Here is a 27069-nt window from a genome sequence, read left to right on the forward strand (position 1 = left end):
TAAATGTTACCAGTAGATGTAAACCAGTAGATGTAAACCAGTAGATGTTACCAGTAGATGTAAACCAGTAGATGTAAACCAGTAGATGTTAACCAGTAGATGTAAACCAGTAGATGTTATCAGTAGATGTAAACCAGTAAATGTTACCAGTAGATGTAAACCAGTAGATGTAAACCAGCAGATGTAAACCAGTAGATGTAAACCAGTAGGTGTTACCAGTAGATGTTACCAGTAGATATTAACCACTACATGTAAACCAGTAGATGTTACCAGTAGATGTTACAAGTAGATGTTACCATTAGATGTTACCAGTAGATGTTACCAGTAGATATTAACCAGTAGATGTTAACCAGTAGATGTTACCAGTAGATATTAACCAGTAGATGTTGTCAGTAGATGCTAACCAGTAGATGTAAACCAGTAGATGTAAACCAGTAGATATTAACCAGTAGATGTTATCAGTAGATGTTAACCAGTAGATGTTACTAGTAGATGTTACCAGTAAATGTTACCAGTAGATGTAAACCAGTAGATGTTACCAGTAGATGTTACAAGTAGATGTTACCATTAGATGTTACCAGTAGATGTTACCATTAGATGTTACCAGTAGATGTTACCATTAGATGTTACCAGTAGATGTTGCCAGTAGATATTAACCAGTAGATGTTGTCAGTAGATGTTAACCAGTAGATGTAAACCAGTAGATGTAAACCAGTAGATATTAACCAGTAGATGTTGTCAGTAGATGTTAACCAGTAGATGTTACCAGTAGATGTTAACCAGTAGATGTTACCAGTAGATGTAAACCAGTAGATGTTACCAGTAGATATTAACCAGTATATGTTATCAGTAGATGTTAACCAGTAGATGTTACTAGTAGATGTTACCAGTAAATGTTACCAGTAGATGTAAACCAGTAGATGTTAACCAGTAGATGTTACCAGTAGATGTAAACCAGTAGATGTTAACCAGTAGATGTTACTAGTAGATGTTACCAGTAAATGTTAACCAGTAAATGTTACCAGTAAATGTTACCAGTAGATGTTAACCAGTAAATGTTACCAGTAAATGTTACCAGTAGATGTTACCAGTAGATGTTACCAGTAGATGTTACCAGTAAATGTTACCAGTAGATGTAAACCAGTAGATGTTACCAGTAGATATTACCAGTAAATGTTAACCAGTAGATGTTACAAGTAGATGTTACCAGTAAATGTTACCAGTAGATGTTAACCAGTAGATGTTACAAGTAGATGTTACCAATAGATGTTAACCAGTAGATGTAAACCAGTAGATGTTAACCAGTAGATGTTAACCAGTAGATGTTACCAGTAGATGTTACCAGTAAATGTTACCAGTAGATGTTACCAGTAGATGTTACCAGTACACATAGACCTGCATGGACTGGGATCCTGGTTCCAGTGGGGCCCTGCAGTGAGTCAGCAGACACCATTCAAACAACACACAGTGAAACCAGCCAAACTGGTTTTAGTAGAATTCATGGAGAGGCTGGAAGACACACACACACACACACACACACTTACATTAACGTAAACTTATTAACAAACATCTGTAGTTATGCCTGAATGAATGATAATAACCTGTCTCTCACTCTCTCTCTCTGTCTGTCTCTCAGGAGGAGCAAATCCTTGTCCTGGTGGGGAAAATAGAGTTCATTCAGACAAATGGCGCGATGATCGGAGAAAAGAAGTGCAGGCTGCTCAAGGACGATCGCGAAAATCCCCAGAGTTACTGTATGATGCTGAAGGCATCGAAAGATCACGGAGGCAACAACGTCTGTGTCGGCTACAGCAAAACAGGTAGAGAGGGAGACAGGTGGAGAGGGAGACGGGTGGAGGGAGAGAGATGGGAAGAGAGAGAGACAGGTAGAGAGGGATACAGGTGAAGAGAGAGAGACAGGTGGAGAGGGAGACAGGTGAAGAGAGAGAGACAGGTGGAGAGGGAGATGGGGAGAGAGGGAGACAGGTAGAGAGGGAGATATGGGTAGAGAGAGGGAGACAGGTAGAGAGGGAGACAGCTGAAGAGAGAGAGAGAGAGACAGGTGGAGAGGGAGACAGGTGAAGAGAGAGAGACAGGAGGAAAGGGGGAGACAGGTGAAGAGAGAGAGACAGGTGGAGAGGGAGACAGGTGAAGAGAGAGAGACGGGTAGAGAGGGAGACAGGTGAAGAGAGAGAGGGACAGGTGGAGAGAGAGAGACAGGTGGAAAGGGGGAGACAGCTGAAGAGAGAGAGACAGGTGGAGAGGGAGACAGGTGAAGAGAGAGAGAGGGACAGGTGGAGGGGAGACAGGTGAAGAGAGAGACACAGGTGGAGAGAGAGGGAGACAGGTGAAGAGAGAGAGGGACAGGTGGAGGGGAGACAGGTGAAGAGAGAGACACAGGTGGAGAGAGAGGGAGACAGGTCGTTAGAGGGGTTCATGGTTTCATAATAATTCTGTTTCTATTGGTCACGTTTGACTGTGCTGTCTAACCGACCTGTCTGCCTGTCTGTCTGCCTGTCTGTCTGCCAGCTATAGTCGTAGCTGTTGGTCCACCTACCGGACCTCCGATGAACACTGATGTGTTCCGCACCATTGATTACCTGCGTACAGCGGACCTGTAGGACTCCTGTTCACGCCGAACAAAGATGGCTGCCCCTTCCTGTTAACGACCCAATAAAGAAACGGCTGATGTTCCGAGCTTCTTCCTCTTCTTCATCATCATTTTACATGAACGTTGTTTCCTGTGTAACAATCTGACCAATCACAGCTCACCTGGAGAATAAAATATGTTTATTCTGAGAAGCATGCTGTTAGTGTGTTTGTGTGTGTGTGTGTGTTTGTGTTTGTGTGTGTGTGTGTGTGTGTGTGTGTGTGTGTGTGTGTGTGTGTGTGTGTGTGTGTGTGTGTGTGTGTGTGTTTGTGTGTGTGTGTTTGTGTGTTTGTGTGTGTGTGTGTGTGTGTGTGTGTGTGTGTGTGTGTTTAATTGAATATATTATAGTGTATATGTACATGCCCCCCCCCCCCCCTTCAGTCATGTGCAGTTATATTTAGCTGCAGTAAAAGGCTACAGGGACACTGGACAGGCTACAGTGTGTGTACAGTTAAAGGTGAGTGTAAAGGGTAAGGAGTTTGTGTGTGTGTGTGTGTGTGTGTGTGTGTGTGTGTGTGTGTGTGTGTGTGTGTGTGTGTGTGTGTGTGTGTATGTGTGTGTGTGTGTTGGGGGTTACTGCCCTTTGCGGTGAATGCTAAGACGGTCTCATATTTCCCCCTTTATGTGAACTTTGGCCTTCTCTGTCCGAGTTAGGGACCGTCACAGTAGTCCACACCACCGCAGTAACAGTACACAAATATATGTGTACTTAGTAGTAATACTACAATGACTACCGTGTTTAGAGGGTTTTTTTCCATTCATATAAAAAATCCTAGTTAATGCCACTGCACTAGTAGTAGTATTACAGTGTTAAAAAGTTGTATTTAATGCCACTGCAGTACTCTGTGCAGTAGTAGTAGTAGTATAATAGTAAGTATGTTGGTCAATTCATAATCAATAAACAAAGATGGGTCATGTTTGAACCTTCTAAAGATGCAATAATTATACCTAATACTGCATATAACTGCTACCAAGTCTGCTAAAACTACTACTAATACTGCTACTATTTCTGCTCATACTACTACTAATACTGCTAATACTACTACTAATACTGCTACATTTAGGCAGGTAGGCTACTATAATATCTGTTGATACTTCTACAACTACTGTTTATACTGCAATTATTTCTGCTCACACTAATACTGTTGATACTGCAACTATCTATGCTGATACCTTTACAACTACTGCTAATACTGCTAATATCTCTGGTAATACTACTACAACTACTGTTTATACTGCGACTATTTGTGCTAGTACTGCTACAACTACTGTTACTTTCTCCTTTAATAGTGCTACACCTAACGTTGCTAAAGCTGCTGCTAATAATGCTACACCTACTGCTAATACTGCTACACCTACTGCTAATGCTGCTACACCTACTGCTAATGCTGCTAAAGATGCTAACGCTGCTAAAGATGCTGTGGCTAGTAATGCTACTATTTCAGATAGTACTTCCACAACAATCGCTAACACTGCTGCTATCACTGCTCACACCGCTATTGCTAACAGTGCTCTAACTACTATTACTAAGTCTACTCACGATTACTGATATTTTAATGCTTCTGAATATGTATTTATACATGCTATAAATGCATGATTTTCTCAAACAAACATCAAGATTGTCTGTATCGTATTTTAATTTTAAAAAATTACATTATTATTACAACATGAAAGATTCCTAAACACAAAAAAAGAAACACACAAGAAAGGAAAATGAATAATAAAGCACATGTAGCAAATGTACGCAAAAAGGGGCTAATTATTGAAACCATGACTCGTCAGTTTGAATGAGAACAGGACGTATTGTGTCGGGTTGGGAGGATGTGACATTAAATTAGTGTGATTTTAGTGTGTCAGCGCTTTTCTCTTTCCCTGCAGGCCTGTCCCATGCAGACGCTCCCTGCCCCTCCTCCCCCTCCTCCCCCTCCTCCTCCTCCTCCTCGGGGAGTGTCTATAAAACACCCGTGGAGTGACACACAGACACTTTCCAACATCAGTCGGACAGTCAGACAGACAGACGGACAGACGACACCTCCTTCCTCGTGTGAGAGCGCCACTCAGGTAGGCTGAATCCTCTTCCTCTTCCTGTCTCACGGCTTTCATGGTGAAAGTTCTGTGCGTCTAGTGACTCAGACTTGGTCACATGATCACATCCATGTCCCCTTTAAACAACATGTTTCATCTGTTTTTAAATTCTTTATCTGAGTGAGAATAAAGACCCTGCAGGGTTTTGACTTTGAGCCTGAAGGTCAAATGAAATGTGACAAACAGCTGCAGCACAAAGTCCAGACCGTTAGACCGACTGGGATCCTCCATAGCAACAGCAGGATCCCTGATCACAGCCATAGCAACAGCAGGATCATTGACTGGAGGTGTCGTGTGAGCATTCAGAGTAGCAGAAGTACTTTTATCGGTTGCAGTAGTTTTTACATGTAGTATCAGGGGTAGCAGTAGTAACTACAAGTAGTTTAATAAGTGTCAGTAGTTTGAGTAGTAGTATCCAGAGTAGCAGAAGTAATTGAAAGTACTTTTAGCGGACAGAGTAGCAGAAGTAATTACAAGCACTTTTATCGCTGGCAGTAGTTTTTACATGTAGTATTAGGGGTAGCAGTAGTAATTACAAGTAGTTTAATGAGTTGCAGTAGTTTAGCAGTCATATCCAGAGTAGCAGAAGTAATTGAAAGTACTTTTAGTAGTAGTATCCTGAGAAGCAGAAGTAATTAATAAACTTTAAAGTAATTTAAAGTACTTTAATCAGTTCCATTAGTTTTAGAAGCAGTATCCAGAGTAGCAGAAGTAATTTAAAGTACTTTAATTAGTTCCATTAGTTTTAGAAGTAGTATCCAGAGTAGCAGAAGTAATTAAAGGTACTTTCGCAGTTGTAGTAGTTTTAGAAGTAGTATCCAGAGTAGCATAAGTAATTAAAAGTATTTTTAGCAGTTGCAGTAGTTTTAGAAGTAGTATCCAGAGTAGTAGAAGTAATTTAAAGTACTTTTAGCAGTTGTAGTAGTTTTAGAAGTAGTATCCAGAGTAGCATAAGTAATTAAAAGTATTTTTAGCAGTTGCAGTAGTTTTAGAAGTAGTATCCAGAGTAGTAGAAGTAATTTAAAGTACTTTTAGCAGTTGCTTAAGTATTTTTCAATGGTCCTTCCTCTTATTTCCATCCTGCCCAGGGTGTAAGTGTGTACATGTGTGTGTGTGTGTGTGTGTGTGTGTGTGTGTGTGTGTGTGTGTGTGTGTGTGTGTGTGTGTGTGTGTGTGTGTGTGTGTGTACAGTAAAGTCTTTGTAAAGGCCAAAAGTGTGCTGTAACCACTCAGCTGTTGTTCTGCTGCAATGTCTGACCTACACACACACACACACACACTTGTATGGTGACATAACTGACATTCCCCTCGGTCTAGCATGCTAACATGCTAATAGAGATTATAGAGGTTAGTAACTGAAGTAGTACCAGTAGTAGTAGCAACGTGACATTAATATTACTAGTACGGTATGAACTACTTCTATTATTAAAGCTACTGCTAATACTGCTACAACTACTATCTACCACATCCGATATACAAAGAATGGTGAAACTGTTGCTACGGCTACGCTAATACCAACTCTACCAGCCCCTAAAACTAACATGCTAAAATTGCTAACACTGCTAATTCTGCCAACACATAATAACACCTGCTAATCTATGACAGCTAACATACAAACAATGTTAAAAGTTTAGCCTGTTGCTAGGCTAATACCGTAATACAGCCTAAGACTGGTGATATGCTAACGCTGGTTAGCCATAAGACCACAATGACTTTTGCTTATACCTCTTCTACTACCGCCAGTACATCAATACTGCTAATACTATTACAACTACTGCTCATCAACTACAGCTAATACAAGACTCTCATTGATATGCTAACGCTGTTTATTAAAATCTTGTCAGATTATTTCACTATGACATCATAACAAATTTAAATTGCTTAACATCCAAAGAGGACTTCATGTTGAGGGAATCAAATTATCTGAAGAGGTCCGATATCGTCTCACAGTCACAAATACCTCTTCAAATGTCAAAGTACATTAATAAGTGTGTACTGTGTGTACTGTAATTCTATAAAGGCAAACGGGAAGTCGTGACTCCAATAGAAAGGTCAGGGGAAAAGGTCAAAGGGCTTTCACACCACACTTAGCTGTATTAATAACTCTGGGGAAGATAAGGGGATCTCTCCCTCCCCCTCGTTGTCACCAGAATGGTCTCTCCCTCTCTCCTATTGGCCTTTAGTCATGAGGGAAGGCCTGTGATTGGCTGAGTGGGAGGTGGGTGGTGTCTGATAAGGAATAAGGTCGGCATGGCGTTACACAAGATCTCGGCAGCAGGTCTCACACACTTACACACACACACTTTAACACACACGCACATGCACACACAAACACACACACACACAGAGGGAATTGAACTCTAGTTCATTATTGGTTGATTTTTGTTTTTCTGTTCAAGGTCGTTGGTTCATTTCTCTCTCTGACAAAATCATGGATGTGGACAATAATCCTGTCTCACCACCTGTCTCACCACTTGTCTCTCTCTCTCTGTCCATCAGTCAGGATGTCTATCACTAAGATTCACGCTCGGGAGATTCTGGACTCCAGAGGAAACCCCACAGTGGAGGTCGACCTGTGGACCGCCAAGGGTGAGCGCCCTTTAGCCTAGCTTAGCACAAAGACTGGAAGTGGATGGAAACTGTTAGCCTAGCCTTCATCACAAGAGAAAAACAAACTTTCTTCTTGTATGTCTGACTGTCCCTCTGCCTGTCTGTGTCTCTGTCTGTCCCTCTACCTGTCTGTCTCTGTCTATCTGTGTCTCTGTCTGCCCCTCTGCCTGTCTGTCTCTGTCTATCTGTGTCTCTGTCTGCCCCTCTGCCTGTCTGTCTCTGTCTATCTGTGTCTCTGTCTGCCCCTCTGCCTGTCTTTCTCTCAGGTCGCTTCAGAGCAGCCGTCCCCAGCGGTGCATCAACTGGAGTCCATGAAGCTCTGGAGCTCCGTGACGGAGACAAGAGCCGCTACCTGGGCAAAGGTAGGAGCAGGGCACCAACGGGCTGATGGTTCAAATCCCGTCTGTCTGTCCCCTCTTTGGTGTCTCACCACTTGTGTCTGTCCCGCTAGGCACCATTAAGGCTGTGGACCATGTGAACAAGGACATCGCCGCCAAGCTGATCGCCAAGGTATCGACACATATCAGGGTCTCCCCTGTCTATCTCTCTGTCTGTCTGCCTGCCTGTCTGTCTGACTATCCATCTGTCTCTCCAGAACTTCAGCGTTGTCGAGCAGGAGAAAATCGACAAATTCATGCTGGAATTGGATGGCACTGAGAACAAATGTAAGAACCTGTCTGTCTCTCTATAAATCTGTCTCTCTGTCTGACCTGACCTGTCTGACCTGTCTCTCTCTCTCTTCAGCTAAGTTTGGTGCTAACGCCATCTTGGGCGTGTCTCTGGCCGTCTGTAAGGCCGGCGCGGCGGAGAAGGGCGTTCCTCTTTACCGCCATATCGCCGACCTCGCCGGACACAAGGAAGTCATCCTTCCCGTTCCTGTGAGTGGGAGGGGCTTCTGGTGGGTGGGAGGGGCTTATGATGGGGGAGAAGGGACTTTGGTTTCTGACTATGTAAAATGACTGTAAAGCTGGCGTAGATGACTCGGACTCGTGAACAAGTTCATAGGTCGTAAGTTAAAGATTAAAATGTAATGCAAGTTTTTTGTGTTTCTTTCCTCCGCAGGCCTTTAACGTCATTAACGGAGGAAGTCACGCTGGAAACAAGCTGGCCATGCAGGAGTTCATGATCCTTCCAGTCGGTGCCGCCAACTTCCACGAGGCCATGAGGATCGGAGCTGAGGTGCTACACGTTTAGTCGCATCTGGACTCGTTAGGGACCCAAAATCCGAAAATCTAGATTTTGGAAAATCCAGAAATTGGCCTTTTTTTTTATTTTTATTGAAATCGATATTGGAGAAATTATACAGTACAACATATAGACATCATTTTCTTTATATTTAAAAACGAAATGAAAATAATGAAAACAAATATTTTTAAAAAAATAAGAAAAAACTAATCCTTGAGATTTTATGGTGCAAAAATCTACAAAACGTGCGTTTTTTCTTAGCACGCCGTTACCGTGGCGACGCATCATTCACCATGTAAAACAAAGCTCTATTGGAGGGGGCTTAACTAAACTCAAATTACAGTCAATATTCTACTGCTCTTAGGTTTTACCCAGATCCACCTTAAATTTTGATAAGCCAAATATCACCACCACCACCGTGAAAAATGAGTTGAGTTATGGCGCCACCTACTGTCAAACAGGAAGTACTGCATTATGTGACAAACACAATTGGAATTACCCGTTAGGTTGTTGTGTTGTTTGTGTTGCACGTATGTGACTTTGCTGTGGCGGTCTACAGGTCTACCACAACCTGAAGAACGTGATCAAGGCCAAGTACGGCAAAGACGCCACCAACGTGGGAGATGAGGGAGGCTTCGCCCCCAACATCCTGGAGAACAACGAGGGTGAGACACCCACCCGTCTCCCTGTGAGCTGTGATGCTGAGGTGCTGCCTTCCATCAATGGTATAACTGGTGTTAATGTGTCCTGCAGCTCTGGAGCTGCTGAAGTCTGCCATCGAGAAGGCCGGCTACCCCGACAAGATCATCATCGGGATGGACGTGGCGGCCTCCGAGTTCTACCGCAGCGGAAAGTACGACCTGGACTTCAAGTCCCCCGACGACCCGGCCCGCCACATCAGCGGGGAGAAGCTGGGTGACCTGTACCGCAGCTTCATCAAGAACTACCCCGGTAAAATCCCTGTAGAAACCCTGTAGAAACCCTGTAGAACTCCAGTAGAAACCCTGTAGAAACCCGGTAGAAACCCTGTAGAAACCCGGTAGAAACCCGGTAGAAACCCTGTAGAAACCCTGTAGAACCCCGGTAGAAACCCTGTAGAAACCCTGTAGAAACCCGGTAGAAACCCTGTAGAAACCCTGTAGAAACCCTGTAGAACTCCAGTAGAAACCCTGTAGAACTCCAGTAGAAACCCTGTAGAACCCCTGTAGAAACCCGGTAGAAACCCTGTAGAACCCCTGTAGAACCCCTGTAGAAACCCGGTAGAAACCCTGTAGAACTCCAGTAGAAACCCTGTAGAACTCCAGTAGAAACCCGGTAGAAACCCGGTAGAAACCCGGTAGAAACCCTGTAGAAACGCTGTAGAAACCTGGTAGAAACCCTGTAGAACTCCAGTAGAAACCCTGTAGAACCCCTGTAGAACCCCGGTAGAACCCTGGTAGCATGGCAGAGTTACAACGGAGGCTCTGCATGAATGAAGAAGAATAATGTAACCTCTTCTCTCTACCTGTCTGTCTCTCTGCCTGTCTCCAGTCCAGTCCATCGAGGATCCATTTGACCAGGACGACTGGGAGAACTGGGCCAAGTTTACCGCCTCTACAGATATCCAGGTGAGACAGACAGACAGGTATTCAGACAGACAGACAGAGAGAGACAGACAGAAAGACAGACATGCAGACATAGACAGGTATGCAGACAGACAGAAAGACAGGTATGCAGAGACAGAGAGAGGGGAGAAAGAGAGAGAGACAGGCAGATATGCAGATAGAAAGACAAATAGAGACCGACAGGTATGTAGACAGACAGGTATGCAGACAGACAGACATGGATATAGACAGAAAGGTATCCAGACAGACAGACAGACAGACTAACAGACAGACAGACAGACAGACAGACAGACAGACAGACATGGATATAGACAGAAAGGTATCCAGACAGACAAACAGACAGACAGACAGACATGGATATAGACAGAAAGGTATCCAGACAGACAGACAGACAGACAGACAGACAGACATGGATATAGACAGAAAGGTATCCAGACAGACAGACAGACAGACAGACAGACAGACATGGATATAGACAGAAAGGTATCCAGACAGACAGACAGACAGACAGACAGACAGACAGACAGACATGGATATAGACAGAAAGGTATCCAGACAGACAGACAGACAGACAGACAGACAGACATGGATATAGACAGAAAGGTATCCAGACAGACAGACAGGTATTTTTTGTGGATGAGGTTCAGAAGCTAATGGTGTTTTTTGAACCAATCAGATCGTAGGAGACGACTTGACCGTGACCAATCCAAAGAGGATCCAGCAGGCCGTCGACAAGAAGGCCTGCAACTGTCTCCTTCTCAAAGTCAACCAGATCGGCTCCGTGACCGAGTCCATCCAGGCGTAAGACACCCGTCTGTCTGCCTGTCTGTGTATCTGAATTTGTGCCAGTTAACCGTGTTTTAACTCTTGTCTCGCCCCTCTCTTTCCGTACCTGTCTGTCTCTCAGGTGTAAGCTGGCTCAGAGCAGCGGTTGGGGTGTGATGGTCAGCCATCGCTCAGGAGAGACTGAAGACACCTTCATCGCTGACCTGGTGGTCGGACTCTGCACCGGACAGGTAGACAGACACACAGACAGGCAGACAGACAGACAGACAGTTGTAGAGACAGAAACATAGACAAGTAGAGAGACAGGTAAAGTAGACAAGTTGGAAGACATAAAGACAGGTGGAGAGACAGAAAGATAGACAAGTAGAGAAACAGGTAAAGTAGACGAGCTGGTAGACAGACAGATAGCCGGCCAGACAGACAGACAGGTGGTGAGACAGACACTCAGACAAGTAGATAGACACAGTTGGAGAGACAGACAGCCACATGATGTACAACAACTGCTAGTCTCTGATTTACTGACTTACCTGTCTGTCTCTCTTCCTGTCTCTCTCTCTTCCTGTCTCTCTCTCAGATCAAGACCGGTGCCCCCTGCAGGTCAGAGCGTCTCGCCAAATACAACCAGCTGATGAGGTGAGAACTTCCTGTCATTTATACATTACAAAGTAAAAGCATGGCTGTTTAGTTTACAAAGTAAATGCAACTTAATTTGATTGGATCAGTAATCGCAGCATTGTCAGAGCCTGACCTCTGTGACCTCTGACCTGCAGGATTGAGGAGGAGCTCGGGGACAAGGCCAAGTTCGCCGGCAAAGACTACCGCCACCCAAAAATCCACTAAAGCCCCGTCCTGCCTTCCTGTCTGTCGCCGTGACAACTGACTGACAACTGACTGACAACTGATGACCCCCCTGAAGCCCCTCCCCCCTAATGCTGGGGGTGAGTCACGGCGTCAGGCCAGAGGTCACGGAGGGTTTGACCCCGCCTTCCTAGAAATAATTCCATTACTGATGTTTTCTATCTAAAACACAATAAAAGAATAAATAATGAACCTCGACTGTGATTTTCTTTGATGCTTCTGACTAATATCACAGTTTATAACTTATAACAACACAACGACAACATCACATGAACACAGATGAGCCTCCACAACAACAAACACACTCACAAGGTTGAATGTGAGATTCTCCCACAGCACCTGAATGCAACATACCTTAAAGGATCTAAAAGGAGCACTAATCACATTTATTATAATGTAATAATCACATTGATTCTAGTGCAATAATCACATTTATTGTAATGTAATAATCACAGTTATTCTAATTAAATAATCACTTTAATTCTAATGTAATAATCACATTAATTCTAATGTAATAATCACATTCATTTTAGTGCAATAATCACATTAATTCTAATGTAATAATCACATTAATTCTAGTGCAATAATCACATTTATTCTAATGTAATAATCACAGTTATTCTAATTAAATAATCACATTTATTCTAATGTAATAATCACAGTTATTCTAATTAAATAATCACATTGATTCTAGTGCAATAATCACATTTATTCTAATGTAATAATCACAGTTATTCTAATTAAATAATCACAGTTATTCTAATGTAATAATCACATTAATTCTAATGTATTAAAACACATTAATTTTAGTGCAATAATCACATTAATATTTATGTAATAATCACATTAATTCTAATGTAATAATCACATTAATTCTAATGTAATAATCACATTTATTGTAATGTAATAATCACTTTTATTCTAATGTAATAATCACATTAATTCTAATGTAATAATCACATTTATTCTAGTGCATACTCATCTTCATCGCCTTCACCTTCATCACCGAGCAGGAACCAATGACACGCAGACAGGAAGTCAGACAGGAAGTCAGTCAGGAAGTCAGACAGGAAGTCAAGGACCCTTAGAAACTCTTCAAGCTCCTGTGGAACTTCCAAAAGGACCACTCATTCCCTTTTGGCATCTTTTCCAGGACCCCTTTTACCGGTCTGGAATGTTGTGCGTCATGACACACACACACACACACACACACACACACACACGACTGGTTTTGTGATCAGCGACTTCTTTCTCTCTAATAAGGTGATTGATGAGCCATTCCCCCTGTGTGTGTGTGTGTGCATGTGTGTGTGTGTTTTATGTGAGTGGTTGATGACGTCGGCGGCTGAATGGGGGGCGGGGTTTTGTCTGACTGGGACAAAGACAGTGGGGGGTCATTAAACACACACACACACACACTACCTATCCTTCGGACGATGTGAACTTCTGTAGCCCCGCCCCCCTGCCACAGGAAATACTTGCCAACGCCGACTCGGTTGCCGCGGTGACAGTTTACGATGAGGCGGGACGACCGAGGTCAGAGGTCGTGAGGGTGTGAGACAGAAGAGAGGACGGAAGATGAAGACGAGGATGATGATGATGATGAAGAGGAGGATTACGAAGATGGTGGTGATGATGATGATGATGATGATGATGATGATGGTTCTCCTCAAACATGTCATCAGTTCAGGGCTCCAGGTGTGTTAACCTGCAGGTAACCATGGTAACAGCACTGATGCTTCCGGCTACGCTCGCAGCTAACACACAAAGACCGTCTGAAAGGTCCTGGGACCACTCTCAAGGAACTCCAGGACCCTCTGGTCAGTGAGACCTGTGTCAATGAGGAGGATCCAGGGGTCTTCTGAAACCTCTTCAAGGACCATTCCGAGCCTCTCCGTAGACCTCAGGTACCCTTCAAGGACCCTAGGATCATCTTCAAGGACTTCAGCAACAAATTCTGCATCCTTGATTACACCTGGTACCTTCTCAAGGTCCCCTGGAACATCATTAAGGACAATTTAAATCTCCTCATTTGCATTTGATACCTTCTCAAGGCCCCCTGGAACTTCTTCAAGGCCTATTTGAGCCTCTCCGTGGAGCTCTGGTTCCCCCTCAAGGACTCCAGGACTGCAGACTCCTTCCAAACCATTTGGGCCTTTTGTTTCAAACATCTCCAGGACCTGGAGATTAAAAAGTGATTTGTCATGTGTGAACGGTATTTTTTCATCTGATTGGTTGATATTTTTGTCTCTTTCTTTCTTTATGTTTCGTACACAGTTCTTCTGTCTTTGTCTCATCCATTCACCGTGTGTGTGTGTGTGTGTGAGAGCGACCCGTCGTCGGGGGTAACAGTAGTAGAATGTGTGACATCACAGCGCTGAGTCGTATTTAAGGCGGTGTGTGTCGCCTGCACGTAGACCAGCGTAGACCCGTCCTGACACGGAGACAGGACAGACACAAACTCACCAGACTCCATTCAAAAAAACACTAAAACTTCTTTCACCACGCCGTACGAGTCCAATAATCAATATTTTTTATTGGAATTTTTTTTCTTTTATTGGAATATCCCTCTTCGTCTTTCTGTGTCCAGTAAGTTCTGCTGCTTTAATATTCATTCTTGTCTGTTACTTTCAGAGGTATAGATAACGAAGTACAAATACTGCCTTGGTGTACCTCAGTAGAATTTTCAGGTATCTGTACTTGAGTACATTTCAGAGTCTGTACTTTTACAGTTTGACTTGCGTAAAGAAGTAGAATCAGTACTTCTACTTCTACCAGAAAGTATCTGTACTTGGTTTAGGGTATGGAAGCCCACGGGGGACTTTATTAAAACCAAATCTTCCAAATGTAATTCGAGCGTCAGAATATTCATCACATGCTTGTGTTATTTTGAGTAAAAATGAAAATGGAAAAGTTGGTTGACAGAATTCAAGTTTTTAATCAAATGTGAAAATTAAAATGCGATAAAAAAACAAAACAGGATTTCACATTATAACCTGGTGAGAACCTGATGGTCTGGGGTCCCTGGTGGTCTGGGTTCCCTGTTGATCTGGAATCCATTATATTCTGGTGATCTGGGTCCCCTGATGGTCTGGGATCCCTGGTAGTCTGGGATCTCTGGTTGTTTGGGGCTCCTGGTGGTCTGGGATCCCTGTTGTCTGGGATCCCCTGATGGTCTGGGCTCCTGGTGGTCTGGGATCCCCTGATGGTCGAGGGCACACGGTGGTCTGTGGCAGCAGCGGATGCTCTATCGGACCACCCTCCAGCCAATCAGAATGCAGGATAATCTGTTGTCACGGTGATTAATTATTCATTGAATCTCATTTTTCTTTGTCTGACTTTTTTTCTTTCAAGAAACAAAGATGGCTGCTTCATCTTCCTCCAGCTCTTTCGTTCCTCTCCTCCTCCTCTTCCTCACCGTTGCTGTGGAGTCGAGACCTTCACCTCAACAAGAGGACAACCAGGTCTGTGGAGACCACCTTCATCATCATCATCATCATCACCATCATCACCATCACCATCATCATCATCATCATCAATAGTAATAGTGATATTATTATTATAATAATACTGACATCTTTAACTCTTCCTCCAGGTCTTACACTCTCTGTTCGGCTCTCACCTCTCCTCTCTCATCTTGGCCCCTCCCGCCCCTGATGACATCACAGAGGGCTCTGGAAGCCCCGCCCCCTCCGGGGCACTGGCCGGCGCCCGGCAGGAGGAGGCGGTCCCGCGGTTCTTCCTGGACTTCCTCCGGCGGCGCTCCAAGATGAGGAGGCGGAGCAGGAAGTCGATGGTCGGAGCAGGGTTAGGGCGAGGATGCTTCGGCATGAAGATGGACCGCATCGGCTCCATCAGCGGGCTGGGCTGCTAGGCGTTACCATGGCGACGGCTGACCGCCAGACCGTTGGGTGTAGTGGTGGTGTTGACTCGGTGAGCATCTGACTCCTGCATGACCTCTGACCTTCAGGAACACCAGAGACTTCATGTTGGAACTAATGAAGGACTAAACATACACAGGTAGACCTCCTACTAATGACCTCTGACCTCTGACCCCTGGCTACAACACAGCCAGCAGAACACTGTGTGCAAGTGCGTGTGTGTGTGTGTGTGTGTGTGTGCGTGTGTATGTGTGTGTGCGTGGACCAGCTGCAGGCTGACTGCAGGGCGTAATAAAATAAAAATGAAACCCCACCAGACTCTTGTATTTACTCATTAATCAGTGTCTTTATATTGACAGTGGATCACATGACAAAACCTGATGGATAATATTAATGAAAATCGAAGTCAAGACATTTCAAGGTAACCCTGCTAAGAGAAGACGGGACACTCACAAAAAAAACAAACCCAAAAACAGGAATTTACTGGAAACAGCAGCTTCAACATTGTTCAACACAGACACTGCATAAAGTAAACAAAAACATGAAAAAGAAGTGAACTGAATAAATAAGATATACCTTTATTAAATGCTTTACAACATATATCACTTTCACAATATAAACTGCTAATTCCTTTGTTTTAGATAAATACATGTAATCTGTTCAATATAAAAACAATGTCCTCTTCCCGCCGCTAGAGGGCTGACTTCCGTGTCACGTGACGAGGGGAGTCCCTTCACCGGTTAGCTTGTCCGGCTAGTAGCGGCTAGCCGGCTGTTAGCATTTCATTCGGACCAACAACACGGAAACAATCCCCCCGCCCGCCGGCAGAGATTCTCCTCCAGCGGGACATTTTCACTATCCCGGCTCCCCCCCGCCCCCGGACGTCCGCAGGCTCTCCGTCCGTCCTCCTGGTCCAGACCCGGTCGTGAATTCTCCTCAAAACATGTCGGCGATTCAGCGGATGAAAGTGGCGAACGAGCGGCACAGCAAGACCATCACACAGCGGGGACACGTCCAGAAAACATCGGTACTGACAGCCAGGGCTAACGGCTACACGCAGCTAGCGCTCACGTACCGATCAACGCCGTGCAGCTGCAACGCGATCGGGTGTATTACACGTGCGCTGTTTAGTCGAATTCCTTTCTCAGATTTATTTTTAATTTTTGTTGAGCTTGTAGATAAAATCACGCGTCCTGGTACCCGCGGTGCAGCTAACGCTAGCTTAGCAGCAGCTAACGTTAGCACTAGCGGCGACACTAGGGAACCGTTGTTGTTTTCTTAACGCAATTTCAATTTAACGCCGTGTTTGAATATTATTATAGATTACGTATGAACGGAAACAGCCAGATGCCGGCCTGGGATGTCTGTTGACTGGCTAACGTGAATGAAGGCAGACACAGCCAGACTCCGTTCAGAAATGTGCCACTTTATTTTGTTTCGCGTGGTTACACGCAGTTATACAATGCGAAAGCATTACTTGTTGCTTTTTCTAGACTGCCTTACAGGCCGTCTTCAATTCGGCGTGCATTAAATGCACCGGTCGTGGTTTGTTTGGTGGCATTTTTTAAACTTTTGCAAGCAACACTCGCACGTCTCCCTGCGTTACGTTGTAAACACTGCAGTGGGCGGAGGCGCCGCGTGTCGCCGCACGAAACTCCCCCAAGACCGAGAGCGTGTTTTGCGTAAAGTCGCGACATACGAATTATACACATAACGTATTTAAATCGATCCCTTGTTGCGCTTTGTAACGTAACATATTTTACTTTTGCAAACATCTAAGGTTACATTAAATGTGCACATTTGTCAATGGAGTTCGTTATGGTCACTCGTCTAACAGTGTGCTGTCAAAAGCAGGTTATAGTAGGTTTAATTGTCGCAAACGCACATTTTAGGAGAAGCTCAATTGGAGCATAACAATAATTTTGACATTTTGTCAATATTGCATGATTTTGACTGACAAATACGTAATTTTGTCATTCTAATGTATAAATATCTAACGCAAAGACGTGAATGCGAGGAATTTTTTTGCTAGATTTGTGTATTCGCGCGAGAACTTGCGCGGTGCTGTGTCTCGAAAGCCTATCGGTGTTGAGTCTCCTCTTGTTGTCACTGACGTCATGACGTCGCTGTGTCAGACATAGAGGAAACTAATTGTCACCTAGCACCCATCAACCAGACTCCATTCAGAAAACCAGCGTTTTAACAGTAGTTATCTTGTGGTCTTGCAGACAGACCTAACAAAGCATGACTCAGCACTTTTTACTGATCACCATCGTGATGGAGTTATTTCAGCATCCTTTCCATCTGGTTATTGATATTAAATCACAGAAAAATTAGTTTAATCGGATAATGTTTGGATCGTAGCTCGTTGGTTATTATTATGATTATTATTATTATTACTACTATGTTCATGCAGCCAAATATCTATTACATGGACCTAATGATTCTTATCATTATTGATTAGTCTACCCCGTTATTTTCTGTGTGATCATGTATCTTATTTTATCCAGAAATTCAATGATATTTAATCATTTAAAAGCAGCAGAGGACATGAGTCACACATTCATGTACAAATATCAGATATTTTATGTTCATTGACATTGATTTATTGATTGAAAAACGTGTGTTTGTGTGTTCCAGCGACCTGTAAACGAGGAAAAGTCTCCGGTGGGTCCGTGGCTGCTTGCTCTGTTCGTCTTCGTGGTGTGTGGATCAGGTGGGTCTCTTTACTCTCAGGCTACAAAGACTATCTGTTTTCTTCTTCTTCTTCTTTGTAATGTGTGTGTGTGTGTGTGTGTGTGTGTGTGTGTGTGTGTGTGTGTTTGTGTGCGTGTGTGTGTGTGTCTTGTAGCCATCTTCCAGATCATCCAGAGCATCAGGCAGGGCATGTGATGACCTTTGACCTTGGAGGAGCTGAGCCCATCACATATGTGGAAGGGGACACATCGCCATCATGACCCTGCCCTACACACACACACACACACACACACACACACACACACACACACACACACACACAGACACACTCTCGTTCCTGTGGAGTTTAAATCTGAGCTGGTTTTTCTTCCCACTGTAACCGATCTCTCTCTCTCTCTCTCTCTCTCTCTCTCTCTCTCTCTCTCTCTCTCTCTGTCTGTTTTTTTACTCTCCTCATTAAGGATGAAGCTGATCAGATATCGGTTATTGATTACTTTTGGTTGTTGTTGTTGTCAGATGAAGTCTTAAACCTTCTTCCTGTCGGTCCGACGCAGTCGTCCAGCTGCCGATGTCAGCTGAACGTTTGACTGAAGCTCATCTTTGTTTTTTCCACTGATACGTTTTTTTTTTTTATTTTAAGGAAACACGACGACTGACTTTTTAAAATGTAATTTAATTAAGGTGGTTAAGTATGAATGCTGCTGTGAATTGAGCCAATAAGTGTTTAACGATCCGATGAAACTCATCCCGACGGTTCGCTCCAGCTTCAACGCCTTTTAATGAAACTCGACTACTTCCTGTGAATATTTCACATTAAAAGTCCTCCAGCCTGCCTCGTTATTTGGTTTGCTTTTAATGTGAAAAATGGAAGCTGGAAGTTTGTGAGCCAGTTTTTTTTTTCCCGATGAAAGTGACGAATATTTTTTTCTTTTTTTTATGCTGAATCCAGTCAAATCATTTAAGTTAAAAGTCAAATCCATAAATCTGATCTCAGCTCAGTGCTTCAGTCAAGTGTCCGGCTCTCCAGCTGTGGTTTTGAAGACACAGTATAAACTGCTGGTGTTTAAAGGTGAAGCAGCCCGAGAGAGGCGACGAGCTCAGCGAGGCCTCCTGCTGGACAACGTGCTCCGCTTTTATACAAAATAAAACCACAGATATTTTTCTCTACGCTCTCTCTGGTCTCTGTGTCCCACTTTGCTTTCCTCCTCTCAATGTTTTATCAACTGTCAGAAGAAGAAAAACATGCTTGATTTTATTTATTTTTAATTACGTGTGAAAGACCGCAAAAACAACGTTAATAGTTTCTAGAGCAGAGAAAAATAACTAGCTAAGTAACTGTTTTACATCAGTATTTGTTGCTGCATTTCTAAAACTCCACACTATAATGTGTTATTATATATTTATGAATTTATATGAAAATTTTGACTTAAAATAATATTATAATATATAAAAAAAAAAAAACAGTTTACAGCTTGGAAGCAGATGAAATGTATGGACACATAAAGAACACTGTTATTACAATTATCAATATAATTTTAATAAAGTAGAAAAGCAACCCCCCCCCCCTTTCACGCCCCCTCCCCCCCCCCCCCCCCCCCCCCCCCCCCCCCCCCGCGGCTACGCAGTGACGTCACCGAAAGAAGATGGCGGCTGCGCTGAAGGCGGAAGGTAAAAGGAGCTTTAGCAAACTGTTTTACCCCGAAACACCCCCTGTTCGGTCCCGTCTGCCGTTATGTAAACCGCGTTGTTTTCCTCCGTATTTCCTGCCTGAGTAAACCGGCCTCGGTGGTTAGCACGTTGTGTTTTTAACCCGGAGGTGAAGCCCCGCAGCTCGGCTTTACGAGGTGTTTGATCGCTGCTCAGAAGGGGGGGACCTGCCGCTAGCCTAGCCGGCTAGCCTAGCCTAGCCGCGTAGCTAAAAATAAACATCTTATTAATCGGGTGAATTAATGTTACTCGTTTATTTCGCCCGGCCCGGAAGGGCGAGGCTTTAATGGAAGTCACGTACGTGTTAAATGGCGTTGTCGTGTCTTGTATATATTCTTAAATGTTGAGAAACTGAGAACGTTAGCTTCGAAGTTTAGCTAGCTTGGCGGGCCGGGAGGAGCCGAGCTCCTGCAGCCGGGAGAGACGCTCCGGGAGACCGCCACTGCAGCCAGGCGAGTCCGCAGTGTGAGCCCGGCCTCCGGGAAACGTGTGTGTGTGATAGATAAGTATAGATGTCAACAGTGTGTGTGTGTGTGTGTGTGTGTGTGTGTGTGTGTGTGTGTGTGTGTGTGTGTGTGTGTCAAATGTTGTTAATATGAACTACTGTGTGTTTTGTTGCAAGGCAGATGTGTAGCTAAAATACACACACTGTTGCTGTTTGGTTGAAAGTAAAAATGGAAAGTGTGTGTTATGTAAACGAACACACACATAAACAAATTGATGCACAGTGTTATGTGTTATGAGCACACACACACACACACACACAGTACAATTTAACTGCGTGCAAATTCAGCTGTTGCTAGGCAACAGGGAGCTAGTGGCAGTGTGTGTGCTTGCGTGTGTGTGTGTGTGTGGATCAGGCCAGTTAGCAGTTTGGATTTCAGGTGTGTGTTTATGTGTGTGTGTGATGCTGGTGTCCTGTTGCAGACCTCATTTCCTATTGATCAAACTTTTGACTGTGTGTGTGTGTGTGTGTGTGTGTGTGTGTGTGTGTGCACGCGCAGCAGGCAAGTGTGGGCGGCTGTGCGTTGTGTGAGACTCATCCTGCATGGACTCGTCGCCATGAGCAACAAGGAGATGGTATCCACGGAGACAGGTCAGTCCCATCCGTCTGTCTGCCCGTCTGTCCGTCTGTCTGTCTGTCTGTCTGTCTACCATCGCAGCCAGCAGCTGAACATTAAGGCAGTCACACCTGCCGATGTAGGCCACTCCCAGCTCCGTTGCTATGGTAACAACCTGTTGTCGATGACGTCTCGGGTTTTAGCTGTGCATCTCAGTCCTACGATGGTGGTTGACTTCTCACCAGATGGATCACCATGGTAACTGATGCTGCACACCTGATCCGCTTTGGAGCTGGTTATTATGTTCATGAACAGAGAGCTCAGTGTGCAGATGTTAGATAATATTACACAGACTTCAAGGTTCCTACGGGTGCTGGAAATCCTTGAAAACACTTGAATTATAGTGTGGTGTTTTCAAGGTTTTCAAGTGCTTGGATTTAGAATGAAGGTCTTGAAATGTGTGTTGTATGTGATGACATCTATGATAGAACAGAGAAAAGAAGATCTCCATATCTGAGGGACTGAAAACAGCATTTTGTGACATTTCTTTATGAAAAATGCCTTTTGATGATGAACAGATGATGAAAATAGTTGGTGATTATATTTCTGTGGATCTGTTAGTGGAATTAGTTTCCCTTCATTTGTGGTCCTTCTGTAAAAAGCTGTCTCCAAACATCATGTTGGTTGTTTAGAGGACAATAACATCTCATTTAATGTGATGAACAAGTGACATAATAAGTAGACTGAATACTGACCATTGGATTGGTACAAATATGGAGTTTACCACAGCTGGAAGGGGCTGGAAAAGCATGGAAATGCACCTGGAAGTGCTTGAAAAGTGCTTGATGTCACTAATGTATCATGTAAGTAATGTGAACGTCTGTGTGTGTGCAGAGAATAAAGGACAGAGGAAGGTGTTTCTTCCTAACAAGCTGTTGGAGTGTCTCCCTCGTTTGTCAAGTCTGCCCAACGAGCGGCTCAGGTGGAACACTAACGAGGTGAGTCCACTAACGAGGTGAGTCCACTAACGAGTCGAACAGAAACGGGTCTACGTTCACGCCATAGGATCCTTTTCAGAGAGACTGTCCACACTTGTTATCTGAAAGCCATTTGTGTGTCCCAGACGACACCCGCCTGTCTGTGTGTTGCTATGGTAACCACGTAGGCTTCAGTAACTACGTAGCTGCGCTGGTGACGAGGCTTTCTAACGAGGAAGCAGCAGAAATACACTCTCTCAGCCCTGAAATATATCATGAAGCATATCCTCCATCATCAATATATTATGTTTCCACTTTAATCAGATAACAGTTAGTTACCGCCCTTTTCTTGTCAACCGCAGCTGGTTGCTAGGCGACGGTAGTGACAAAGAGTGGGTGTGCGGTAACAGGAAATCCAAAACCAAAGATCAAAAGTGTTGATATGAACTGAAAACAGCATTTTCTGACATTTCTTTATGAAAAATGGCTTTTGATGATGAACAGATGATGAAAATAGTTGGTGATTATATTTCTGTGGATCTGTTAGTGGAATTAGTTTTCCTTTCATTTTTGGTCCTTCTGTAAAAAGCTGTCTCCAAACATCATGTTGGTTGTTTAGAGGACAATAACATCTCATTTAATGTGATGAACAAGTGACATCATAAGTAGACTGAATACTGACCATTGGATTGATACAAATATGGAGTTTACCACAGCTGGAAGGGGCTGGAAAAGCATGGAAATGCACCTTGAAGTGCTTGAAAAGTGCTTGAATTTGACTTTGGAGTAGGTGGAGGAACCTGGAGTAAGAAACAAACGGTTTTCTGTCTGTTTGTGTCTCCAGGAGATCGCTTCCTACCTGATCTCATTCGACAGACATGACGAGTGGCTCTCTTGCACCCTGAAGACCAGGTACTCCCACCGAACCCGCCAAGCCGACCCTGCAGCAGCTGGTCTAACGGAGTACTGAGTCCATCCTCCTGCTGCTTCTGTGTTTCAGGCCCAAGAACGGCAGCATCATCCTCTACAACAGGAAGAAGGTGAAGTACAGGAAGGATGGATACTGCTGGAAGAAGAGGAAGGATGGGAAGACGACGAGAGAGGACCACATGAAGCTGAAGGTCCAGGGCATGGAGGTGGGTACCCGGCTCCCCCTGCAGGAAGCACACAACACTGCAGGCATGATGCTGTGGTTAGCTCAGAGTCAGTGGGTGAATGAGTGAGTTGCTGGTTGCCGTGTCCGTATCTGCATCGCTGGTTGCTGTCTCTGCCTTAGTTTCAGTGCCTGTATTATTGTTGCTGGTTGCCGTCTCTGTAATAAAGTTGCTGGTTGCCGTCTCTGCTCTGGTTTCAGTGCCTGTACGGATGCTACGTCCATTCCTCCATCGTGCCAACATTCCACAGACGATGCTACTGGCTGCTGCAGGTCAATACACACACACACACACACGCACACACACGCGCTCACACACACACGCGCGCTCACACACACACACACACACACACACACACACAGACAGCACCAGGTTCTGAACTAAAAGCAACAATCAATCAATCAATATGTGTCTGCGTGTGACAGAACCCCGACATCGTGCTGGTCCACTACCTGAACGTGCCGTCCCTGGAGGATTCTGGGAAATGCAGCCCGCTGCTGTGTGCGGTGGCCGACCGCCACGACAGCTTGAGGTGGAGCCGAGATGACCTGCTGAGTCAGCTGAAGCCCATGTGTACGTAGTACCTGTAGTACTCTGTGGTATTAGCATGCAGTACCTGTAGTACTCTGTGGTATTTAAAGGCAGTATCCTTGTCTCAGTTCACAGTATGAAGTGTTCGGTGGGTTCGGGTGATTTCAGCATTGAGGACTTGGTTCAACACATTCTGGACCGGCAGAGAACCAAACCACAGCCGCGTACACACGCCTGCCTCTGTAACGCTGCCCAGGGTAAGGCATCACTGTGACATCACTGTGACATTGCCGTGACATCACTCTGAGGTCAACTGACTCAGGCCTCTTCTCCTGTGTGTGTGTCCGTGCAGTTTCTTCAGGAGTGAACATTCCCCACCGCTGTAACAGCACCAAGCATCGCATCATCTCCCCCAAACTGCCCCCCTCCTCCTCCTCCTGCAGACCCTCCACCTCCCCTCTCTCCTCTGAGGCGGGGGAGGCAGGGAGAGGGGGAGGAGGAGAAGCCAAACTGCCCCACCTCCAGACTCAGAGTAGCCCAGTCTCGTCTCCCTGCCCCTCGTCCGCGTAAGTCTCTTTTATAGTGTGTGTGTGTGTGTGTGTGTGTGTGTGTATTTATATATATATTTATTTCTATACACACTTTATTTTGTAGCTCGGCCTCGTCGCCCCCTCAGCCTCACAGAGCCACCATCACCATGGGTAACCACGGCAACGGTTTCTACGGAGACCGCTGTGGCAACCTAACGACGATGGCGCTGCCCCAGAACGCTGTGCTCGTCATGGCAACGGCCGCCGCCATCGGAGGTGGAGTAGGGGGACAGGGGGGAGGAGGCGGGGCCAGAGGCGAGGAGGCGGGGCTGTCACTCACGCGCTCTGGCCATTTACTGCTGTCCCCCGCCCCTCCTCCTCCTGCCGGCGGGCCTGCCTCCCCTTCTCCTCCCTCCTCATCCTCACCTGCTCCTTCCTCACTCCCCCCTCCTCCCGTCCAGGCGCCGGGTGTGGCCACCCTCGCTCTCACCCTCCTCCCCTCTCCCGCCATTGGAAGTCTGCTCCTCACCCCCTCCTCCTCCAACACCATCTCCTCCCTACGCTCCCCTCCTCCTCCTGCAGCCGCCTCCCCTCCTTCTCCCACTTCCACCCCCTCACCGCCTCCCCCTGCACTCCCCCCGGCCTTTGACCCCGACTCCTTCCTTAACTCCCCCAAACAGGGTCAGACATACGGCGGCCCACTTCCTCCTCCTTCCTCCTCCTCCTCCTCCACCCGGTCCCCTGTTCTCTGCTCCTCCTCGCCGCTCTCTCCCCCTTCCCTCGCTCTCTCCCTCTCCCCCACCTCCACACCTCCCTCCTCAGTCTCCCCTCCCTCCTCCCTCTCCTCCCTCTCCTCCTCTGAGGCTGACAGGAGAGACTTGGCCTTCCCCCTCTCCTCCTCCTCCTCCTCTTCATCCTCCTCCCCACCCTCGTCTTCCCTTCCCCTTTCCCTCTCCCTGTCTCCCTCCTCTGTGGCTCCGCCCCTCCTCCCGCTCTGTCTGGAGCTGGGAGCTCTGGGGGAGTCGGAAGGGGGGAGGCAGGAGGAGGAGGCTGGGAGAGATGAAGAGGAGGTGAAGGACAGGAGAGATGATGATGATGGTGATGATGATGATGATGATGATGAAGGCAGTGCTCCTCCCACCAAGCTGGCTCTGCTGCAGGTGAGACTTTAAAGGGACTATTTTCTTCACTCGTCATATTCATCCGCTCCTTTTCACTCCTGTGTTTTATTTCTGTGTGTATCAGACAAGCCACGCCTCCTCCTGCTGCCCGTCTCCACGGCAGCAGACAGGAAGTAGCACCGCTCCGCTGCTCTTGGTTTGCCAGAACTCAGCGGACCAGCCCACCCAGTCAGCCAATCAGATGCAGCGACAGGCCGATGGGCCACAGCCGTTTGTCCTGGGACAGCCCTACCATCACCTGTCTGCACCTGAGGCTCCGCCCCCACTTCAGACATCCCATCAGCCCATGCTGGTGCAGCATGAGAGTCAATCAGTTGACCTCGCCCCAGCTGTTGTCGCCATGGATACTGCTCACGTAGCTACGCCCCCGTCGCCAGTGAAGGAGGAGGTGAGGCGGGTCCACGACACGGAGGACACCTGCATGGACACGCACCTGGAGGAGGCGGAGGAGGAGGCGGAGCCCAGCGAGCGGGGAGGGGAGGAGCTCGACATCTCCTTCGACAGCCAGTTCCCCGACCTCATCTCTGACCTCATCACCGAGGAGGCCAATCCCGTAGCGTCACATCCTGCCACCGCCGCACCAAACCCGGCCGTGTTCCCGGCGGGGGTCCGCTACATGGTGCCCCCCCAGCCCTCGCCCTCCTCCTCCTTCCTCCCCTTTCCTCACCCGCTGCCCTCGTCGACCTCCACCCGCCTCGCCTCCATCACGGACTTCTCCCCCGAGTGGTCCTACCCCGAGGTAATCAATAATCATCCACCATCAGTACTCTGAACGAGGTCTTTATCTGTTTGTCCACAAGGGAGCACCAGAGGAACACACTCCCTCATTGACTTATGTTACTGTGTGTGTGTGTGTGTGTGTGTGTGTGTGTGTGTGTGTTCAGGGAGGTGTGAAGGTATTGATCACTGGACCGTGGAGCGAGCTGTTGGGTCGATACTCGTGTGTTTTTGATCAGAGCACCGTCCCTGCGTCGCTGATCCAACCTGGAGTGCTGCGCTGCTACTGCCCCGGTACACACACACACACACACACACACACACACACACACACACACACACACACACACACACAGACAGAAGTGTGTGCTGATGATGGATTGTGTCCCCTCGTCTTGTAGCCCACGAGGCCGGGCTGGTGTGCCTGCAGGTCGTGGAGTCCGGAGGTTCGGTTTCCTCTTCGGTCCTGTTTGAGTACCGAGCGAGGAACGCCAGCTCTCTGCCCAGCTCGCAGCTCGACTGGCTCTCATTGGACGGTCAGACACTCAACTCCTACACATCTCACACAGCAGCAGTCGGGTTCAAAATAACAATACATACTTTTACATTTGGAGGAATGAGCGTGTGGTGCGGGCTTGCAGCCCTCGGGGGGCGCTAGAGGAGCTGCAGCCTGATGTTCTGATGTTGCATGTTGTTGCATTTTCAGAGTCACTTGACTAAATTGGATGCAGCTACAATGATATCCAGGGTTGGTACAGGTGCTGGAAATCCTTGAAAACACTTGAATGTTAGTGTGGTGTTTTCAAGGTTTTCAAGTGCTTGGATGTAGAATAAAGGTCTTGAAATGTGTGTTGT

The 27069-nt window shown here is 46.0% G+C and overlaps 4 protein-coding genes and 1 long non-coding RNA gene across 7 annotated transcripts in view; all 5 read left to right on the forward strand.

The window, feature by feature from the left end:
• Nucleotides 1-1828: 1828 nt before the first annotated feature.
• Nucleotides 1829-2607, forward strand: LOC311008894. Its single transcript, XR_014596582.1, has 2 exons — nt 1829-1954; nt 2055-2607. It is a non-coding gene; the product is annotated as an uncharacterized lncRNA (long non-coding RNA).
• Nucleotides 2608-4560: 1953 nt separating this feature from the next.
• eno3 (enolase 3, (beta, muscle)) lies at nt 4561-11970 on the forward strand. The gene is made up of 14 exons (XM_084002834.1): nt 4561-4711; nt 7235-7324; nt 7612-7707; nt 7797-7855; nt 7941-8010; nt 8090-8223; nt 8408-8524; nt 9090-9195; nt 9284-9481; nt 10061-10137; nt 10811-10935; nt 11042-11150; nt 11495-11553; nt 11691-11970. The coding sequence occupies exons 2-14, from the start codon at nt 7240-7242 to the stop codon at nt 11758-11760; spliced, it is 1305 nt and encodes a 434-aa protein (XP_083858960.1). The 5' UTR covers nt 4561-4711; nt 7235-7239; the 3' UTR covers nt 11761-11970.
• A 1180-nt stretch (nt 11971-13150) lies between these two features.
• LOC311008783 (C-type natriuretic peptide 2-like) lies at nt 13151-15911 on the forward strand. Of its 2 annotated transcripts, XM_084002675.1 has the most exons (3): nt 13151-14367; nt 15133-15242; nt 15374-15911. In XM_084002675.1, the coding sequence occupies exons 2-3, from the start codon at nt 15141-15143 to the stop codon at nt 15650-15652; spliced, it is 381 nt and encodes a 126-aa protein (XP_083858801.1). In that variant the 5' UTR covers nt 13151-14367; nt 15133-15140; the 3' UTR covers nt 15653-15911. The 2 variants fall into 2 exon arrangements, with proteins under 2 accessions (XP_083858801.1, XP_083858800.1); XM_084002674.1 differs by lacking the exon at nt 13151-14367 and having other exon boundaries at nt 15012-15242.
• Nucleotides 15912-16419: 508 nt separating this feature from the next.
• Nucleotides 16420-19523, forward strand: LOC311008793 (stress-associated endoplasmic reticulum protein 1). Its single transcript, XM_084002683.1, has 3 exons — nt 16420-16686; nt 18300-18375; nt 18511-19523. Exons 1-3 carry the CDS (start codon nt 16603-16605, stop codon nt 18549-18551), a joined length of 201 nt encoding a protein of 66 aa, XP_083858809.1. The 5' UTR covers nt 16420-16602; the 3' UTR covers nt 18552-19523.
• Nucleotides 19524-19985: 462 nt separating this feature from the next.
• camta2 (calmodulin binding transcription activator 2) overlaps nt 19986-27069 on the forward strand; it is a 35358-nt gene continuing 28274 nt past the window's right edge. For both annotated transcript variants that reach the window (XM_084002343.1, XM_084002344.1), the window contains exons 1-13: nt 19986-20024; nt 21068-21159; nt 22019-22122; nt 22946-23013; nt 23102-23237; nt 23456-23527; nt 23681-23828; nt 23915-24043; nt 24139-24352; nt 24441-25476; nt 25562-26236; nt 26382-26508; nt 26616-26750. In XM_084002343.1, coding sequence (XP_083858469.1) covers nt 21126-21159; nt 22019-22122; nt 22946-23013; nt 23102-23237; nt 23456-23527; nt 23681-23828; nt 23915-24043; nt 24139-24352; nt 24441-25476; nt 25562-26236; nt 26382-26508; nt 26616-26750 — 2878 coding nt within the window. In that variant the 5' untranslated portion in view covers nt 19986-20024; nt 21068-21125. The remainder of the gene's footprint in view (nt 20025-21067; nt 21160-22018; nt 22123-22945; nt 23014-23101; nt 23238-23455; nt 23528-23680; nt 23829-23914; nt 24044-24138; nt 24353-24440; nt 25477-25561; nt 26237-26381; nt 26509-26615; nt 26751-27069) is intronic.

The sequence above is a fragment of the Eutrigla gurnardus genome (genome assembly GCF_963514095.1).
Source record: "Eutrigla gurnardus genome assembly, chromosome: 23".
Taxonomy (NCBI): Eukaryota; Metazoa; Chordata; class Actinopteri; order Perciformes; family Triglidae; genus Eutrigla; species Eutrigla gurnardus.